Consider the following 21,709-nt stretch of genomic DNA (forward strand, 5'->3'; position numbering starts at 1 on the left):
AAGAGACTCTATGATAAAGAACTCCAAGAATATGACTCTATGAATATGACTCCAAGAAACTCTATGATAAAGGAGGACATAAGGCGCGTTCGTAGAGCTGCTCACGTCTCTGTTCATAGCGCAGTAGGTAGAGCGCCACCTACCTTCCGTTGTGGCGAGAGGCGAGAGAGTTCTTGGGCTCGAATCCTGGCGCCGCCACGTCAGTGGCACTTTTTTTGGCGACGTCACTTCCGTGATGGATATGACGTCACTGAGATCTTGATGTACCCGGGCATGAAACACTTTCGTGTTAAAAACGCGATGTTTCCACACCTGACTTCATGATGAAGCATATTCCTTGCTATGTACCTTGTCGCACTTCCGTCGTCTATTCGACTCCTCGGCCTTGCAAGCGTGTGCGATTAGGGGAACCTAATTTGATGGGAGGGCCTACAAGTTCCCATTTGTCAGCACATTGTAAGCAGTGCGCTTTCACACCTCGTTTTACCGACACTTCAAAACTGTTTTCGCATAGGATCCAGACGGGAAAGAGCTGGTCGAGGCAGCGCACATTGTCAAATGGTTGACGGATTGCTTCAGTCAGCATTCTGTTCTTTGGCATGAAATAGAGATTTCATATCTTGGGATAGGTTGAAAGCTTTTCTAGAATCTGTACCGGCCATGTCTACAGCAACGGTGTTTCTTTCCATTCTTTCTTTTCGGGCATGCTCTGTGCGGTTGCGATATCTGCATATATTTGTGCTTTTTTCGAAACAACTTAGCTGAGAGTAAGCGCTAGTTTGTGTCCTCCCTTTTCGTGTCTTCTTCGTCCAGTTTCTGCGCTGTTCGCCATCATAGAACAGTACCAACTTATGAAGCTTACGACACTCTTGCATATACAGAAACTGCTACCCACCCACCCCAGGGAATCGGCCCGTAATGCTGCGGATCAAAGAGTGCAGTGAATCTGCTTCCCCACAGTCCCCGTACAATGCCCCCAGCATTTTTCATATCATGCTTGCGCTAGCTTATTTTGTGGCTCTAGTAGAGCCACTAGATCAGGTTTCAGAGTATCGGCACTCTTTTCTGTCATTGTTGTGTGCCGTTGACAGCGGTCATTGGTTGAACCACGTCACGTGGCATTTGTTTACCGCGGGAAGACCCGTGGGCGCTGACATTTTGGTGCCTTAATTTGTGTTTCCGCGCGCGCTCTCTTCGATTAGTCGTGATTTTCGGAGCGCAGTGAGGCTGTGTGACACGTTGAGAGTGAGTTTTCAAGGCCCCAGACAGAGTAGCGATGCCGTGCTGCTCTGTACTGTGCTGTTTCAACAGGCGGAAAGGTGGAAAACGCCTGCATCGCTTCCCGCGCGGGGAAAGAACTACAATGGGGCCTAGCGTAACCTCTAGCCACTTAAAAAGCGTAGCTTAATTCGGGGCTCTAGCGTAACCTAGAGCGACTAAATTGGATACGCTAGCGTGACCGATCCTGACCCTATCGCACCGGCGAGCTACCTCTAAAGCTTCGAAAAGTAAACACAGCTGTCATGGTTGCCAAGCGGCTCGCGGACCGTTTCTGCCCGTCAATGTCAGCCGCAATAGGGCGCATAAAGCTGCGCACCCTGGCGTCAGGCACCAAAATTTAGTGGTTCCAGCTTTCGCAGCATAGAGGAAAAGAGGGGGGGGGGGGGGGGGGGGGGGGGGCTGAGAGATTGTCATGGTCTGACGTTTTACGATGTACCGTGAGCTTGACGTTGATTGGTACATTGGACAGAACTTTGGGCTACCCAATAAGACTGACAAGGACAATAGACTAACCCGCACAGATATGTGCTGTTTTCCTACTCTTACCCGGGGTGTTTCTCTCGAGGACCAAAACTTAGTCACATACTCTTCATTCACATACTCATCACAGGGCAGCACATACCCGCATAGGCGTATTTTGGTCAATTGTGTCTCCAGTATTTTCGACTGTCTGTGCCTACAGTGCCGTCCGGAGACATCCGAACGTTGATGACTATACTGTCACATGGCACAGCGCCTGCGTTGCGCGTTATAAGGGCGCGGGTTCGAGTCCGGTTCTTGCCTCCTTTATCATATTTTGCATCTTTAGTCTCGATCACAATTTTCAAGACTTTGGTTAGTTTTCGGTGTTTTAAAGGATTGCATTCTGATTGTTCGGTTGTTTAGGTGGGGTCAGGCTACGTAAGGGAGCGAAGTAGTGGCAGACGCCATTCTTTTTCGGAAACAGCGGTGGACGTCGCTTTCGTGTAGTGCTTATATCCCCGTCGGATGGAACTCTTGACACCATTTTTTTTTCTTTTCGTGTGGGTCCCACCGCGCTCACATTGTTACGCGATACAACACGTTCACATCATAGATTAGCACCGTATTTTTTTCGTACGGTTTCATAATCAGCTGACCCACCTAGCAAGACTCCAGTTAAAGCTGTCGATTATGTCGATCGAAAGCGATGCAAATCAGGCAATTCGTGTTAACCCTTTCAGACGCCACTCACTACTTCCCCCTACATTTTTTTGGTGTTTCTATGCTCTATCTCACCAAATAAGATGAATTGGCAGGTTACTGACCCCAACACAATCTTTTTTTTGTCATGTACAGAATTGCGTACATAACGTCAAAGAGGTCAGAGCGTCAAGTAGCGCTGAATATTTCCACACACCTATATATTTGTGTGATATGCATTGTTTCTATATTTTTTTAGGGCCGCAAGACTTAAGAAAACGAGGAGAAAGTTAGAAAAGCTCACCCGCTGAAGCCGTCGCGTGCGTCACCGTTCTGTTTACGCTCTTAGTAATCTTACTACCCGCCAGATGGCCCTAAAATCTTCATTGTTAGACGAAGGATACAAAATTACGCTAAACTAGCGAAAACGCACTGTTTTGGTTTTTTTTTTTTTTTGTAAAAAAAACTGCAGGATTTAAATGTACACAGTTGTGTACATAACATTTTAAATGGTTAACTCCAGAGAGACAGAGCATACGAAGCGCGATCCTCCGACTTATATAGGCGGCACACACCAAACGCGACTATGTTCCCGCTGCTCTTTATTGAGATGCAACACCAGCGCAGCTGCTCCGATGCCCTGAAGGCAGCCGGCAGGAGACGAAGAGGCTGCAGTGCGCGGGCAGCAGCGGCTGGGGCACCTCAGGCAACCATGGCGTCGCGCCGTTGGAACAGCCTCAACACCGCCGGGTCGGCGAGGATCCGAGCGGGGGCGAAGCGTCGCTTCGGCGGCGGGTACTGTGAAACCTGCACTCCAGGCACAATCAGAGCTCCTCTGTCGGGCACGCGCACACGTGACTCTAACAGCTATTCTAACAAACAAGCAAATGATCCACTTGGGCCCGCTTTAAGACGCAACTGGACAAAAGTAGACGTAAAATAAACCTGCAATCAAAGCACCGCACTTTTCTTGCTGCCTTCATCAACACTTTAATGCGTAAGCTTTGTAACGCTACTTCCTTTTGTAAGTTCCCGCGTCCGTCCGTGACGACGTCTTGCGCCCCCCTACTGTGGCCTTGTGGAGATGTTAATGGCAATGCCTTATTACTGCGCATGACATGATGCGGTTGCGTATAACTTAGCAGTGACTACGTAGAGGTCCTTAACAGTGGTTATGACTAATTAGGTTAGTTAAAGTCACATTAAGGCTGACGCATTCATCCAACGCCCTGGGGCTTTCCTATTTTGTCATGGCTTCTTATTTCGCCCCCTCGAAATGTCTTAGCAGCAACTCATGTGCAAAGTGCGGGAACAAACTGGGGCTCGATGTATGTACGGCCGCCAATGCCAAGACGGGGTCTTTGTAAAACAAGCTTTTAGGAGCGGAACACTTTAGGGGACCCGATTGTCGTAGTAGCTCGCTCGGGATCCCGCTGTCTAGCAATTGTTACAGTAACGCGCAAAGCAGCTTCACGCACCCAAACAGAGGCTCCGAAAAGGTCTCCGCGTCCCCTGCTGGGTATCGAACCTGAGACCCTCGCGTTACGAAGCAGATGTCAATCTCATTGGGCCACACGGGCACACGTTCCTCATATGCAAAGTGCCGGGGGTGGTCTTCGCGCTGCGCCGTTGCCACGGAAGGTCCCGTTGCTAGGCCGCAAATAGGGACACAATAACATAAAATAAGAGGAAAACATGATCAATCAACGCAATAATTACCCCCAACTAAAAGCTAAATCAAGTGTCTCTTTTTAGGCATTTTATATATTACATACTGCGGACCACAACACGTGGTACAAGCAGGACGGGCAATCACGAATCACAATGAGCAAAACGGTGAAATACGCTACAACACGAACTCAATAAATAACAAAGTGAGCCCAATGAGGAAATATGTATAGTGCGAGTAAGTGAGTGATTGAAGACTATTGAACCGCCTGCTGTGGTGTCCCTAATGGAGCACCATGACGCGGCCTATGTCATCCTGTCAAAGACCCTAATAGTGCGACAAATATTGCAACGGCCAACTGTTCACAAGGGCACATCGGTTCATAGGAACACAGCAACAGGTTTAATGATCCGTCCCGAACCAGTCAGTCCGGCGATCTCCCCCTTCGTCTTCATCTTCCTCTTCCCCAGCCCATCTCTGCCCAACTGGCTCATAGGGGATTGTCGCCCTCAGGTTTCTGTAAACTTTACCGCCAACAATATACATGCTATGCAAGGCGATCACGCCCTGACAGGGAGTTCCACTCAGACACTGTGTGCGGAAAGAAAGAAAATTTATATGTATCTCTTTTTGCAAAATATGGTGTTAAAGAGTTTGGTTGGTGATGTCGGGCATTTCTGGTTGACAAAGGGGTTAAATACAATGAATGGTCATTAGCAAATTTACGGTTAAGCAAGGAACCCAGGAAGTTCAAGCGGACCTGCCTTCTTCTATACTGAGGTAATGGAATGTTGTTAGCTAACATTAGTTCCGATTGAGAGTCCGTGCGACTAAATTTAGAATATATACACCGAACTGCATTCCTCCGAAATTTTTTCTAACTTATTCATGTTACATTTTGTGTAATGATCCCATACTATGCATGCGTATTCTAATTTTGGTCAAACGTAGAATGATAACAGAGAAGTTTTACATTTGATGGTGAAGTGCGAAGCTTGTGTCTTAAGAAACATAACTTTCTGAAAGCAGACGCACAAATGTCAGACAGGTTAGCAGTAAACGTTACACCAAAATATTTGTAGTTATTGACCTGTTTAACAGCCACATTCTTTGAGGTGCTGCAGCGCCCTCTCTCGAGTCTCGACTATTTACGGTACCAACGCCAGGCTGACACTGAAACTGGTCAACAGAAGGCGCCACAGCCCTTCGGCGAATCATGCTCCGCACTTTACAGTTTCCACGTTGAGTTGAACTGCTTAAATCGTTTTTGATATTTCTAGCGCGTGTTGCAGTGAAGCCTACGCCGAAAAAAAAGGCGCTCGATGGGTTATAAACGGCGTCAAAATAAGGTGAGATAAAAGCGGAACTTGAACAAAGTAACAATTAAAAATCTTCGCGTAACGCCTCAAGACAATAAAGTAGCCACGTGAGAAATTTTAGGAGTACTCAGCGTAAGTGTGATGAAGGCGACCAGAATGCTAAGGTACTAGCGGAGAATTCCTTAAACAAGTTTTTTTAAATATATTATTCATTTGCCCTGCTATTATAAACTCATGTTATGGACGATTTTTCAGAAACTCGAATCGCGTATGTGAAAGAAATGTCTCTACCACGACAGAACAGGGCAGCAGACCGAGTGGTAAGGAAGCAGTCGAACACCCGGTAGCTTCGCCCGTCATGTGGCCGTAAGTAACAGTCGTGGTAAACAGCGCAGGTGACGAGACAATGAGCAGAAAGACACGGGACGAGCGCTGCTCCTTGTCTTGTTCCTTGCCCTGTTTACCGTGAATCCAAACCAACTGACCCAAATTTCCCTTTAGCTGCCGTAAATAACAGACCGCACTGCCGCTTTTAGTGGCGAAACCCTTTGGGGGCTCGAGCTGTCAGCGGCTAATGTCATCGTCGTAACCGTCGTCTCATGTAGTCACGGTACTAAAACACCGGGACACTCGTTCACGTCTCGAGCTAGAACGTAACGCGTGCTAAAAAAACTTAACAAAGTGTACTGTTGGGCGAGTTGGTAGTTCATTGTAAAAAAATAGCTACAGCGCGAATAGAAACAAGGACACAGAAAAACGACGGCACGAGCACTCGTCCGGTCGTCTTTCTGTGTCCTTGTTTCTATTCGCACTGTAGTTATTTTTTTACTAAAAAACACCGGGACACTCATTTACATCTCGCGCTAGAACGCGCTTCGTGCTTCAGACACCTTTACAACAAAGCTGTATACCTCTATTACCCCCCCCCCCCCCCCCCCCCATTGGCTTCATCTCGGTGAACAAAAATGCCAAGGCGCCCTTATACACTGCATGCTTCGCCCCTCCCTAGGTTTCAAGTTAGTGGAGATGGCCTGGGGAAAAAAAAAATTTTTTGCCTTCACCGGCCGCCGCCGGAGTTGACCACCATCCAGCGCTTTGACGGCTTGCGCCGTTAAAGCCCAGCTGTCGAGTGCCTGTGCCACCCGGTTAAGCTAAGTGGTTCGCCGTGTAGAGGCTAGCACCAACGCTCACTCTGCCACAAAGCTAGGTTTATTTAGCACATTCGATTCTATATTGTCGCGTTCCCCTCATTAATAGCAGTTTCGTACATGTCGTCTCCCCCCGCTCGGGGTGACTGGTGCTTCTCCCCCCTCCACTCCCCCCCCCCCCCCCCCGTTGACCTTGCGCTATTAACATCCAACCACCACCACCATAATAACAATAATACTAATCAACCAATCAATTAATCAATCAATCAATCAATCATCCATGTTTATTTACGTGCCCAGGAACAGCCATAGGCCAGAGTGCTGGCGCACGGATAGTTACACAAAAACAAAATACAAGAAACATATTGCAAGAAACAAACAAGCGACAAGACAAACACAAATTGAAGTAGTGAAAATGACAGAAATAAATCACAGGCGGAGCCTGGGTACAGGTAAAAAAGAAAAAAGAAGATGCCTTTGTTGCTCTTCTTCTTGTAAAGGCCACACAACAAGTAGAGCAACAAAGTTTGACAGTAATACAACAAAAAAACGGCAAGAGCGTAGAGACAAATGATAAGACGAACAAACGACAGTAAACAGTTCGAAAAATAGGCAACTATCAGTTGGTTAGACACAACCGCAGAGAAACCAAATTCCAGAAAAAAAAAAACGAACGACAGAGATATCATAGATGTTTACCTTACTGTATTCAACAGTGCAGTACGGTAAATTGTAAAGGATTTTTGAAAGATGTCAAGGCGTTCAAAGAAGCGGTTGTAACAATTCTGTATTCTGCGCACAGGAGAATGATTGGAGTTGCGCCCAGCGGTCAAGAACGGGTGATGCGACCTGGTGGGACTTTGTGGTACACTAAACTAATAATAATAATAATAATGTAATAATAATACTCTCTCCACCCACCCTTAACCCTACTAATTTCACCTTCTTGTCAATCGTTGCTGCCAGTGCAAAAAAGTGGCTTCGCTGTATGACACCTACTTTAATTTTTTATTTGCCTTGCACATCTCTTACCATCTGTTTTGTTTTCATTTCATAATACTCCCCTCTAACTTCCCTTGTTGGCGTTATGTCTGTACATCCACTGAGTGCCCTTGCGTTGCAAGATGCGCTTCACAGTGTTCTCGCTCACAGACTTCTGCAGGTATTCACGTATGCGCTCCTTCTCACCCTCCTCAAACCTTGTTTGTTTATTGCCTGAACAGCCGGCTTTTTAGCATAACACAACAGCGTAGTGGTTGAGCCCATTGCAAGCAGGAACGGTGAGGTAAACAAGACGCTCGTGTAATGTTGCACAACGCGACATTGGAAACGCCTGTCATGCCTACAGACATGGTAAACACGGGAGGGCAAATGTCATTAAATGTGCCGTATTTGGTATAAATACGGTGTATTCATGGGTATGGTTCAAGGACGACGGGTGGTTTTCTTCATCCTAACCGCCGTGGTGGATCAGTGGCTAAGGCGTTGCGCTGCTGAGCACAAGGATGCGAATTCGACTTCCCGCTGCGGCAGCCACTTTTGTGATGGAGGCGGAAAGCAAAAACACCCCTGTGTTCGAGATTTCGGCGCAGGTTAAAGATCCCCAGGTGGTCAAAATACGGCGCCTTCCACTACGGCGCGCCTCATCGCCTGTGTAGCGTCGGCGCGTTAAACCTCATAATCAATCAAATCAATCAGTTTTACTCATCCTCAAGTTTTTACGACATCGATATCGAATTTCGGAATATCAAAAGTTTCGGCTGGGGAAGTAGGATCAAGGCACCATAGTATGTTAGGTTAGGTTACGTTAGGATATGTTAGGTTAGGTTAGGTTTGGTTCTTCGACCGACCAGCGCTCGCGTGATGGCAGACGTTCGCCCACTCACCTGTCCGCGTCGCCGCCGGCGGAACAGCACCGGGAGAAGAGCGCCGAGGAGGCACGAGATTCCGCAGACCACGGACAGCACGAGCAGCAGCACGCCGTGTCTCAGGAACAGGCCGTAACAGGTGGTGGCCAGGCTGGACTCCGCGGCCGTAACGGCGGCAGCGGCGGTCTTGTTGCCGCCGGCACTGGTAGCGGCAGCGCCGGCCTTGGCTCCTTGCTCGCCAGCCTCACTTTCCTTGGGCTTCCCAGCATCGCTGTCGGGAGCAGCCGCGGCTGGATCCGCGAGCTGCTGGGCCTCAGCAGAAGGCGGGCGCCGCACAACCTCGGCTTGCGCTGCGGACGGGACCGCCTCTCGAGCTGCACAAGAGCCCCAGTTGAACTTCCCCCGCTGTATCGGAGGCAACGTGGAGGAAGCCGCCTAAAGGATAGCAGCATTAGCTGCCCTGCGCAACTAGTTCCTTTCGCCTGCGTCGTCATTTCTTTGGTGCACCGTGGCCGAGTATATGAACCTTCCTTACAACCATGGATGTCGATGCATCGGTGTTGGCTTAAAAAAAAAAACAAATATTTACAATTCAGCGCTTCAGAGCTCATTTTAGCACCGAAAAACCCCTAAGCGTCAACTCAACCAATTTCAGAGGACCAGAGAGAGGGCAGAGTGTTGTAGCGTGAGCTACACTGGCCGAGGTTGAGCAGTTTCGCATGGCTCCTGGAGAACCGTGCTGCGCATGCGCGAGGAGTAGTGCCGTCTCACGCTGCGTATATCCTGGCATAGCCGAGCTAAGCCACTTCTAATGTTTTTTTTTTTTTTTTCATTTGGAGCTTCGCTTAGGAACTTCGCTTAGAGTGACTGTAAATGTTACCACGAGCACACAACATAACAATCAACGGAAATCAAAGAAAATAAAGTTCCGCGGTGGGAAAGCCAGCTTTTGTCACGTTTCTGCGCACCTGAAGCGTTGACGGCTGGCAGGGAAGAGTTGGCGCCGTTAGCTCCGGCTGTCTTCGTCTTCTCATCACCGGTCTGAGTGATGGCCTCAAGCACGGCGGGCTTCGAGCGGTTTGTCTTCGACACTTCGAGGACCGCCACTTTTGGACTGGCATCGCTGTTTTTGGCCGAAGACGCTTTTTTCTTGAGGAGACGTTTCCTCGGCTTCCCCTCATGGCCAGAAACCTGCGGGACGCGGGGGATTTTATTAATGACGATAGACATTCTTGGGCTATTTAAACCCAGAAATTTTGGTCTGTCTGTCTGTCTGTCTGTCTGTCTGTCTGTCTGTCTGTCTGTCTGTCTCTGTCTGACTCTGTCTGTCTGTCTGTCTGTCTGTCTGTCTGTCTGTCTGTCTGTCTGCCTGTCTGTCTTGTAAAGGTAATTCTCACGATTGCCGGGACAATAGACACTACCCAAATGTTATGTAAGCATGCCTGCAATGAGAGCGTGCCTCCACAGCGGCTCACTCACCGCGATCACGGCGCGTGGGAGTGCCGGCATGAGTGGAGCAATGACGGACTCCGGCCCCGCCAGCGGCACCATCTTGATGTCGATGGCCACGTCAACGCGAGGCGGCGAGGAATCGTTGCTGCGGGTCTCGTTTCCGGCGACGACCTCAACTTCCGGCACGACCGGCGCAATCATGGGCCCGGGTAGCAGCTCGTTCATCACGCGTTCCATCATATCCATCATGCCGAGCAGCATGGGAGGCTCTGCGGCGGGACCAAGGCGACGCTTGCGATAAACGGCCTTTCATCAGCGCCATGCGCGGTGTACTGTATACGGCCGGCCTTTGTCTGAGAGTACAGGCAGACCAATACACTCAGTCGTGTGCGGCATTCTCAGGCGGCGGCCCTGCTCACTCAGTGTCAAACCGAAATGCAGCGAAAGTAAACAGGGGTACAAAAAATTATTACAAGGCTGCGTCTAATCTCACGGCAGCCGTGAGAATTACCTCCGGGAAATTCTCACGGCAGTTTTCGTAAAACCTAGCTGGCCTAAAATTTGCTGAATAATATTACGTCCCAACGTAACCTAACATAACCTCACCGAACATAGCGTAACTTAACCGAACGCGTCATAGCCTACCCAAATCCAGCATAACTTCACAGAAAACTACCTATATTAAACTAATTCAAACCCATTTTAGAAGTCCTGTTCGTCGATCTCGTGAAAAAGTAAAAGTTAAAAAAGTATTAACAAAATCACGAAGACCGAAAAATTCTGAAAGGTAAAAAAAAAACCGCAATGGCGAACTCGAACCTGAGCCTTCTAGTTTAAAACCAAGAATTATACCACAGCGCTACAGGGGAAGCTGCAAACACGGCTTTCAGGGAATATTTATCCCACAGAATCTCCGCGTAGCGTGCTTAGCCAATGAGAGGCGACTGCCGTGATAAATTTCTGACGGTTATTTTGCCGGGATAACAGACACTACCTTATTACAAATCTACAGCACATGCAAAAGCAAAGGTTGCAGCGGCATATTTTTTTTATTCGGTGATTCCGGTGCCCTTCCAACGCGAACTTGCAAATGAGCTTGCTATATATGAATAACCGTAGTCAGCTAAAGCAAAATCCTGCACGACCGTTGAGATTTCTGTGATGACGAGCAGGCCGCAATGTTCGACAATGACGAGCAGGGCACGAAGACAAGGCCGCAGTGTTCAAGTACTTGCCGCTGCAAATGTAATTTGCTGGTACCGCCTGTCTGTCGGTAACGTCTCCCACGTGGGCTTCCATCCACGTGGGAGGCGTTACCAACAAAGAGCCGGCATGTTACCAACATGTGTCGCCGATAATTGTTCGTTTTACGGGCACCTTGCAACAGTTTTGTGACCTTTTAACGGCGTGAGATAGGCAAATAATAAACCTGGTTGTGTTGCGCAGCAACGTGCCCTGCTGCGTAGCCGAGCGACCTTGAAGCACGCAACAAGGCAATGCGTACCATGTATACTCTGTACCAACGTTTAGAACTAAATGAGTGACGAAAACCGGTTACTTTTTTTTTAATTTTAAATGAAATTGACGCTCTAGTGGACAGGCTTTGGTACTAACCTTCGTCGAAAATGTGGCCCCTGCAGCTTTAAATTGAACCAGTGGGCAATGTAACCTGTTAGTCTGTACATTGCCCCAGCCAGCCTTTCACTGCTGAAACAAGTATGAGCGATGAGATACAGTCACACAATATAATGCAGAGGCCAGGAATTTCTTAGTACACAGGGTTCGCATAAAAAAAGTGTCGATTTGCCGAAACCGGAGTATCTGTCGAGTTGTGTATGGTGACAACTTTTGTGCACTATATAAACTGCCAGCTGTACGTGTTTTTATTGTCATTCGGATTGTCAGGACGTCATGGAAAGGACAATGGTGTTTTTTTTTTATTGTAACGAGGTGTCGGAAGAATTTGGCAGCAAATGGGAAGGAACGACTCCCCGCCCCGTTGCGAAATACCGGGGGAAATTGGCTGACCTGTTGCGCATGGAGTGCAACAACGGTGTGATCGCAAGCCGGTGAATGAAAGCTACCGGAAATGCGTAATGGACGAAGGATGCATACTCAGAGTACGCCGACTCATATGTACGTCTCGGGTTCCATTCTACATTTTTTTCTCAATCCCTGAGCACGACGTTAGCCGCGACGCACTTGACATTATCGGACGCCAGCTATGCATTCTGAAAAATTACCGGGCCGCAGGCGGGATTCACCCCAAAACGACCAATCAGTGTGACCAAATGTGCGAACTTGGCAAATTGCGAGGTCCACAGTGGGATTAGAGTAAACAATAACATCTGCGCTGGTACAGCACCACGAATGCACGCCTTGCGCTGTTGTATCAGCGCAGTAAGGAAATTTCTAAAGACAGTATACTCCAACAAACGCCACAGGTGGGCTTCGTTACAATGCTCCGCAACGACCAATCAGCATGACCACCTTGCGCTGTTGTGCCAGCGCAGATTGCATTTATTACTGTAATCGCATGCTGGGCCCCATCATTCGCCAAATTCACAGATCAGGTTGCACTGTTTGGTCATTTTGGGGCATTGTAGTGAAGCTCACCTGCAGAGAAGTGCCTCCGGAAGTATGTCTACATTTCATTTTTTGTCGCCATCACGTGATTGGTTGATTGCAAGGTTTAACGCGCCGACGCAACACTGGCGATGAGGCGCGCCGTAGTGGAGGGAGCCGGATTAATTTGAACCACTTGGAGTTCTTTAACGTGCGTCAAAATCTCGTACACACGGGCGTTTTTGCTTTTCGCCTCCATCAGAAAAGCGGCCGCCGCTGCCAGGAATCGTCTTACCATCCCGTGTTATTGTTACGAGTGAAAGTAAACAAGGATGCTACTTCCGGCGCCGTGTGACGAATAGCGGTGAAAAGCTAGAACACGGTACGTATGATACCTTCCTGAGACTGCATGTATTCTGAATTCGATAAGTTTATAAGGTAGAACGCGGGAGTGGTTTATTTATTCATAATGCGATAACATTACGTGCAACGTTTTAGATGCGACTGCATCTCATTCACTCGCCTTGTCCCTCCATACGGCGTTGTTGTCCGTCCACACCCCTCCCCCATTCTCCTCGCTGCGCGAGCTGCGCTCTCCGCCGCTCACTCCCTCTCCTCTCCGATAGCGAACACTCTCTCGCGAGGGGCATTGAATTGGATTCGATTGGATTGGCTTGGATTGGCTTGGCTTGGCTTGGCTTGGCTTGGCTTGGCTTGGATTGGATTGGATTAAAGTGAATTGTGTTGGATTGTGTTGCGTCATAGCCGCGGTCGTTCCAGCACCGGCGTTCCGATTTCCATCGATGCGTTGAATTGAGCCTAACAATTCTGCTATCGCCCGCGCAACCGTAACAAGACACGTTTCACGCAATTGGAGAATCAACCCAACGGAAACACCAAGTGAACCCCCAAGATCCGTCGCATCTCCACAGGGTTCCCCTCGCGGGAAGGTGGGGTAATTTTTAAATTATTCCTTTGCTTTTATTCCGGGCTTTATTTTTTGCATTATTTCAAAGCATTCTTGGCTTTGATTCGGACTTAACATTCACCGAAGCGAGGAAACAAGGTCGCAGGTTAACACACCATGGGCGGACACCTCATCATATTCGCCAAACACGCCTCCAACAAAACGTCAACTTCACGTAAACCCACTACTCGCTGTGGCCTAGTCTGCCTCCTTGGTTCTTTTCAATAACCCCCTCCCCCTCTTGTTTTGAGAGCAGAGCATTTTAGGGATACGCCTTGTCGTCGTAGCTCTCTCGCTGTCACAATGTCAAGCCACTGTCCGAATAAGGCGGCGCAGCGAGATAATGGACCGAAGTAGAGTCTCACGGCGTTACGGCGTAACGGACCAAAACAGCGGCTTTGAAAAAAAAGGTTGTTTATATAGTCATTGCCATTCGAAACTCCTGAACCGTTGGCGCTCGTCATACATCTTACCGTTGTTTAGCGCAAAGAGAACTAAAGGTACATTTGAGGCAAAATCGGTGTATTTAACCGCTAGGCCCCGGGTCCATTTAGTTAGGAACGCCCCTTGGGTTGGTTTTTACGATAGTAAGCGAACAAAGTGGCCGCCAAAAACGACGCGTTCCAAACTGCGCAGTAAGGCGCAGGCACGTTCGAGATCCCGATCACGCTGTTCCGGGCAGGGGCGCGCGAGAACTGCTAAGGCGGGAAATTTGAAATGTATTGGACAAACCTGCGTTCAATTCATTAAGAGAGATGTGAGATAGGGAGGCGAAGAGTGTGATGGGTGGTAGCAGTGAGCGGATAACGGCGCCACAGCCCATTATGGCGAATCATTGCTCTGCACTTCCGCAAGCTTTCACGTTGAGTGGACTGGCTTTAATTTTTTTTACTTTCTATCCCTTTCTCGATCTCCCCAAAATTTTTGCCTTTTCAGAAATTCTATTTCGCAGCCATACCCCTCGACAGGTAAATATTCTAGAAAAGGCGAGCTCTCCCGTTCGTCCCTTCATGATCCTTTCTGATTTCTCCGCAGCGATATCATCCCGGGGTATGATATTGTATACATTGCATATTGCATTTTATGCCCTGAATTTTTTACATGCACCCCACCCCTGCTATAGGCCCAGAAGAGGCGACGGTATGTTAAAAAATTATAAACTTAGGTCATATAATGAACTGTACGGTCGGAGAGTCGTTTGCCGTTTGTTCTCATGGAGTACGGCGGGAGGACTAACCTGTAATGTAGCCACTCTTTCCCACTGGTTTACGTTTTCCCTTTTCTCAACCACGGGAGTATAGACGTATGCGGGAATATATTGGAATGTACGAGCGTACTTATGCGATTTTCCAACACCTAACAAGCGCTTCAGACACCATTCGACCCCCTCTATTTTGTCATAGGCGAATTCTCTTGTCGCAATCTCACGCTCTTGGGGTGAAACGCTATGATTACATTTGATTACCCATGCTATGATTACCCACGGCGAAACGCTATGATTACATTTCTCCAAGGCCGATGGTACGGCGCTTTCGGTAAGTGCACGAGTGCCACGAACCAGCCTTAAGGCTCCGATCATGGCGTCTTGCGTTGCATGAGCTCATCGGTTCTACCACAGCCCTGAAAAGGCCCGCGCGCCGAGCAGGCAAAGCCGCTGACGCCCACTTACGCATCAACGGCGGTGGGATGCGGATGACTTCCACTTGGCGGACCTGGGCAGTGCATGTACCAGCGAGAAAGACGAGCGCCGGTAGCAGCAACATCACCGTGGCGGACATGGCGGCCGACGAATTCCAGGAAGAGAGCGTGCACAGGCTTCTACTTCTTCGGATCACGCAGACTGCTCCGCGCGCAAGCCGGTCAGATGATGATTGCCAAACGGGATAGATGATGATTAGCATTTTGCTCAACGAGGGAGATTTGTTCCCTTGTATTGTGCGATCGTCTGAGCTGACATTTCTAGGTGGCCTGGCAGCGAGACTTCATAGTTGAGGCCCGTCTTGTTGAACTGGTACGCACAAAATGTATAGGTGTAGGCATGTTTTGTGTATACACAAAACATGCCTACACTTATGCCTACATGCCTACAACCTACATGCCTACACCTATGCCTACATGCCTACAATATTGGGGAAAAACGAAAGATTCGGCATATATGCCTAATCTTTCGTTTTTGCCCAATATTTATCCCCGTCACCCTCTATCGGCCCTCTTTCTTCCCCTTCCCGCACACAGAACAGCTGGCCAGAGCTCTCTCTCTCTCTCTCTCGTCCGGCACGCGAGACGCGAATATCATCGTCTACCTATAGACGCAGTTTACGCTACGAAGGCGTAACCTAACCGAAAGGGATTGAGCTGCGTAGACGAAATGTTCTCTTTGACGAATTAAGAGAGCACCTTCCGGTGTGGCAATCGCGCAGCCACCACCATTGATCTCACCCTAGTGTCAACCGGGGTTCAGGCCACCTGGAGGGGGAGCCCAGCACGTGGGGCTCCGACCACCACCCGCTGCATATCGCACCACCCGACAGGACAGCCAAGCGAGCCGCACTGCACCACATCGCCCACTGGGAGCGGTTCCGGCGCTGCCTTGCCGAGCAGGACCTGAGGGAAGGAGCCGAACTGTTCCGGGGCCTGGCTTGCTGCGCCAGGCAAGCCACGCGGAGCTGCACAGTAGCCGAGAGTGCCACCACGCTGGAGCTGAAGCTGCTGCAGCGGCGGGCGGTGCGCAACCATGCGGAGAGGAAGGCCCAGCGCTCGGGGGAGCGGGCGGACTGGACGACGTACCGGCGAGTGGATGGGCTCGCCGCCGTCACGCCAACCGCCTGAGCCGGCAACGCGGGGCTGAGCTATGCGTCAGCTCGGAGGCCGACCCACGCTGCCGCCGCCTCTGGGGCATCTTCAACGCCATACTGAAGCCCCCAGAGAAACCGCAACCTCCTGGCTGCCATGGCCATCCGCAAGCAAGCCAGCTTTCCGGAGTTGGCCGATTTCTTCGCTTGACACTTCCTGCCGCCACACGAGCCGGAACCAGGGCCCGCTGCTCTTTTTGCTGGGACGGGGGAGGTGCATCACCTCCTCAACAACGCCCCCATCACGGAGGCTGAGCTCCGCAGTGCCCTCCGCAGCTGCAACCGTAAGTCGGCGCCAGGAGCGGACGGCCTCGCCTATCAGATGATGCGCAATCTGGGTGAGGTGGGGTTCGGCCGGCTCCTGGCCGCCTACAACGTCATATAAGACACGGGCCAGCTGCGACCTGAGTGGCTGCTAGCCATCTTGCGGCTCATCCCAAAGCCAGGCAAGGGCCTTGTGGCAGTAGTGGCGTACCGTCCCATGGCCCTCACATCCTGCGGCTGCAAGCTGCTCGAACGGGTGGCGCTGCGAATGATGGAGGCCATCGCGGCGGAGGAAGAGGCCATCCCCGAGCAGCTAGCGGGCTTCCGGAGGCACCGAGCAGCCAGCGACTTCCTCGCTGACGTCGTGGCGGCCCTTGAACACGCCAGGCCCTCCAAGCAGGTGGCAGCCTTGGTGCTGGTGGACGCGAAGGGCGACTTCGACAACCTGCAGCGTCATGCTATCTCCCTATCCATGGAGGAGGCTGGCGTTGCGGGCAAGCTGCGGGGCTTCGTCGAGGAGTTCCTGACGGGCCGAACGGCGCAGGTGCAGGTGGGGGACGTCCTTGTCGGCCCCTGGCCGGTGGATGTGGGCACCCACAGGGTTCCGTCATTAGCCCCTTCGTCTTCAACCTGGTGATGGCAGCCCTGCCAGGCTGCCTGCCCAGAGGAGGTGGCCACTGAGTGTACATTTCGCTTTACGCCGACGACATCGCCCTGTGGGTGCTGGGGCCCAAGGGTCAGGGCCAAGCCATTGTACAGCAGCTGCAGGCTGCTATGAATGCAGTTCGGGCGAAGCTGGCGGGCGTCGGCCTACAGCTGTCGGCGACAAAGAGACGCCATGGTGGTGCATCCGGACACCGCCCCCGTTGATGGACCCGGCGCCTGACCATCGATGGCGACGAGCTCCAGTGGAGGATCAGGATGCGCTACCTAGGGCTCACCCTGGACCACCGGATGAACTTCCGGCAGGCAGCCAAGGAGCTCCGAGCCAGGGCGCAGCCGGCTAGTGAGCCTGCGGAAACCAACCTGACGGCAGCTGGAAAGCGATCACCGCAAGGTGGTCCGCGCTTGCCTCGGTCTGCCCCAGAGCTCACCGTGCAGAAGACGCTGGCCAGGGCGGGGGCGTGGACCCTCGAGATGAGTGCTGACCAGCGGGCGCTTGGCCAAATTGACCGGCTGCGGTGCGCCGAGGGGGGCTGCTCGCTGCTACCACCACTCGCACATGAGGCGCATGCTCGAGCTCTACGAAGAGGTGGTGGCCCCCCGTGGATGCGGGACCTGTTGACCCGGCTCCTCCTCTGGCAGCTGACGTGAGGCTGGACATCCCAGGTCTGCGCAGCAAGCGGCAAACGCCCCACTGAGGACAACTGCAGCTGGCACGGGGCGTCGTCTGGGGCGACCTACACAGCCACGCCCTTGTTTACACGGACGGCTCGGTGCGGCAGCAGCAGGGGTCGGCCGCAGTGGCCGCCATGCTGGGAGAGGCCACCCGGCAGGCGCGGGCACCTTCGGCCACAGCTTAGCTGGTGGGGGTCGGACTGGGCCTGGACCTGTTGCTGGAGATGGAGCCCTTGCCCGAGCGCTGGGCCCTGTTGTGCGACTCCAGGGTGGCCCCGGCGCGTCTCCGGGACGGTGACTCGCACTCCCTGTTGGTGCGGGGCATCCGGTAGAAAGCAGCGCAGCTGGCGGACCGGGGCACTCGACTGTGCCTGCAGTGGGTCCCCGCCTGCTCATCCAACGACACTTCCACACCAGGCATCCCGACCCGTGGCAGCGCGTCGGAGAGGGCCTGCCGCCTGTGCGGGCATCACGCCTGCCTCGTCGATTGCGCTCGGCCGTCCTGCGCCTCCGCGTGGGGGACGCGTGGACGCCAGAGTGCAAACACCGACTGGGGCGGGTGGCCAGCCCCGCCTGCACTCACTGCCCAGCACTCGTGCAGTCCCTGCCGCATGTACTGTACGAGCGCCCCAATTTTGCGGCAGGGTGGGCGGAGCTTCTGGCCGTGCTACGAGGAGTGCGGCCGCTCGAGCAACTGCTTTGGCCCCCAGGCAGTGCCAGGGAACGGGACAAAGTTCTCGAGGCCATGGATGTATACCTGGGTGCCTCGGGGCTCCACAGCGCACTCCGCTACAACATGTAACCGCCCAGGTTGTAGTGGAGTGCTGCTGCAGGCGTAGCTTTCCTGTGTGTGTATATGTGTGTGTGTGTGTGCGTGTGTATGTGTGCAGGTGACTTTTCTGCTACACCATTGTGTCATGTGCCTTGATGTTTGTTTATATGTCTATTGTTTATATGTAATTGTCCTTTGCTCAATTGTTTAACTCCTCGTTTTTTTTCTTTTGTCACATATGTGTTATATATGATTCATGTAAGCCCTCTACCCTATCCCCATTCCTATGTACTCTTTTCTCCTTATCCCACCTCCCCTACACCAGCAGGCGTTCCGGTGTCCGCCCCTAGGCGAGACAATTTACGTCTGCTGGTGGACTTTCATTTCTTTCTATAGTACAATAAATACATACATACATTCACATTGTCTGCGAATCTCTTGACGAAAATCGGAGTTCTGCGAACACCTCACTTGTCAAACAGTCCGGCATTCCACTGGAGAACATATTCTCCGCTCACTACCTGGAACAACAGAGTGATTCTTTGAAGCCCAACTTTCATGTTGAACAGCGTACAAGGATTCGCCTCGAATAAGAAAATCCTTGTGAATCAGCCATTCCTATGAAACAAACTTCGCTAGAAATGTTGACGAAACTAAGGAGAAAACAAATAAATTAAAAGACGGTTACGTGACGGTATGCGCAATAACACCGCAGTCATGACGGTAATTAGGCGATAACGTGGCGACATTGGTAACAAGTCATGTTCCTTTACATAGCATGTTCGATTCATGTTCAATTTTTTTTTTGCGCGTGGCTTCCCATCGGCCAATCACTAAATCTGCGGCAAGTTGTCTTAGACGTGGAGAGATATATATTCCGTAGAAGTCATCATTACCAGATCAGTATCATTGATAATCGCACCACTGTGCTCAACCTGAAGCACTTGATGGCGTTCATCACCTAGAGACAAAATGCACTAAAGTGGCTATAAAAAACCGAGCCCTCTCCACTAACGTGAAACCTGGGGAAGGGCGAAGCATGCATAAGTGTATTCTTGGCGCCTTGGTGTTTTTTGCCAACGGAGATGAAACCTTTGGGGGGTAGAGGTATACAGGTTTGCTGTAAAAGTCTGTTGTCTTTGAAGCACGAAGCTTTCTAGCGCGAGGCGTAAACGAGTGCACCGTTTTTTTTTATTACGCGTTACGAAGCGCTCCAGCGCGGGGCGTAAACAAGTGTCCCGGGTTTTTTTTTTTTTTTTTTTCACAAGCGTTAGGTTCCAGCGGGAGGCTTGAACGAGTTTCCCGGTGTTTTAGTACCGTAACTACAGAGACGAATGACGATTACAATGACGACGAGGACAGGAGAAGTCAACAGCCCCAGCCCTTAAGGGGCTTCGCCCTTAAGAGGAAGAGAACTGAACACAAACGAGCGCTGGTGTGATCACATAGAGACCGGAGACACTGCTGTTATTCAGCACAGCGCTGTCATCGCGTCCGCAACAGAGCTTCGCGGTATTTATTAGCATCAAAAGCCTGTAGCTGTGTCTTCACGTTCCGAATGACATCCATATATTAATCAGGGTACCGGCATTTAATGTCGTGAAGTTGCTTTAACAACTTTACTTTACCTGTAGTTTTTTTTTTTTTTTTTTTCAAACGCCACTACTGTGGCCTCTTCAACAGCAGTCCCGTTTACTTCCTGCTTGAATAATTCCCCTCGTCTGAATACAGGCAGATCGTAGCAGTTGATCACACATTGCAAAATTTCAAGAGCGCGTAAAAAAAAAAGGTTAGTGGGCCAATAAGCAATTATTAAATTTTCACAACTCCCAGTGCAGCCGACGACTCCGACACTGCTGGCTACCATATATCAGGCCGATACAAGGCAGTGGTCACTGAAGCATACTGGATGTACAGAATAGCTGCTAACTCACGGAAAGCTTTGCGTATAAAGATAAATGCGGTATCATCTAGCATCACAGACCCCTGCAAAGAGCGCGAAAAGATGTTGTAGTTGAACACTTTTTCCAATTTCCCAATGGTGAATGGAAGTCACGAGCAAGGTTATCTAGCGTTGTTGCGCTGAAGTCAGATCGTTGGTGCTCACATAACCCATCGTTGGACTGTACCAACGCCGCCTGTATAAACAGTGCCTAACGCGTGAGCGAAAAATGGCCAAACAGCCACTCTCCTGTTGCTCTCTCCTACCCTTCCCCGCTCCGCAGCCTTCCAGCGTGCTTTCGTGTCCGCCAGCCAGCGCCGCTTCTCGGAAACTATGCAAAATAGTGGAAAGTTTGTTTAGCGTTCCCGAGGCGGCGCTCCTACGCCTTCTTGTTTTTCACCATGCCTGTCTGTCTTGGTCTGTCACTGATAAAACTTCCTTTGTCACGAAGCAAAATCCCTTGCGCTGCCGGAGGCTGATGCCGGCTTTGCGCGCTTATCTACTCGGATCACAGGCCCTGAAATTTTCTGAGTGGGGCATCCCCCCTCTATCCCCTCCGCATTGAGGTATTGTTTTGACCCCCCTGTTCGCACTCCGCATCGGTACGCACTTCAAAAATTGAGGACTGTACTGTAGAAGCGCCCGGACAGCGTGGCAGGATCGCAGTTGCTTATCCTTTTGTTTCCTATAATTTTCTGAAGTTTAAAAGCACGTGATATTATTGAAAAGTAATCGTAGAAGTGAGCGCCTGAACAAAAAACGTGCACGCAATTTTTTCTTCTCTAAATACTCCAGAAAGAAACATATCACTAAAATAATGGCTGCCCCATCCGAAAATATCGTTTTCTGTTAGCTATATGTCTACCCGACAATCAGTATGTTCTTAGACTATTTCAGTCCGCCTCCGTCTTTATCTTTGGAAAAATGCAGCAAGTATGAAGCGAGCGACACGTTGAACGAGATCCCCAGTGCGCCACAGAACTAGCGCCCCGTCACGGCTAAGATGTAAGCGAAACGGCCCTTGAAGCCCAACAAGCAAGCTGACAGACACACGTCGTAGAAGTGGGTGCAGCGTTCGCGACTCACGAGCAGTGACGTAAGGCGAGATGTC

The 21,709-nt window shown here is 50.7% G+C and overlaps 2 protein-coding genes across 11 annotated transcripts in view; one reads left to right on the plus strand and one right to left on the minus strand.

Annotated features, from left to right (window-relative positions):
* Nucleotides 1-21,709, plus strand: part of LOC144144528 (anoctamin-7-like) — a 118,153-nt gene that overhangs the window by 7,843 nt on the left and 88,601 nt on the right. The gene's annotated exons all lie outside the window — the stretch shown is intronic.
* LOC144144530 (uncharacterized) overlaps nt 3,028-21,709 on the minus strand; it is a 321,359-nt gene continuing 302,677 nt past the window's right edge. For 9 of the 10 annotated variants that reach the window (XM_077676021.1, XM_077676025.1, XM_077676027.1 and 6 more), the window contains 4 exons: nt 9,926-10,167; nt 9,415-9,637; nt 8,465-8,820; nt 3,028-3,249 (listed from right to left, as the gene is read on the minus strand). In XM_077676021.1, the coding sequence (XP_077532147.1) occupies nt 3,145-3,249; nt 8,465-8,820; nt 9,415-9,637; nt 9,926-10,159 (918 nt within the window). In that variant the 5' untranslated portion in view covers nt 10,160-10,167 and the 3' untranslated portion in view covers nt 3,028-3,144. The remainder of the gene's footprint in view (nt 3,250-8,464; nt 8,821-9,414; nt 9,638-9,925; nt 10,168-21,709) is intronic. The other variant, XM_077676020.1, reaches the window with a different exon arrangement.

This window comes from Haemaphysalis longicornis, unplaced genomic scaffold (genome assembly GCF_048455015.1).
Source record: "Haemaphysalis longicornis isolate Haplotype H1 unplaced genomic scaffold, Haemaphysalis longicornis Haplotype H1 scaffold_7, whole genome shotgun sequence".
In the NCBI taxonomy this organism is placed as follows: domain Eukaryota; kingdom Metazoa; phylum Arthropoda; class Arachnida; order Ixodida; family Ixodidae; genus Haemaphysalis; species Haemaphysalis longicornis.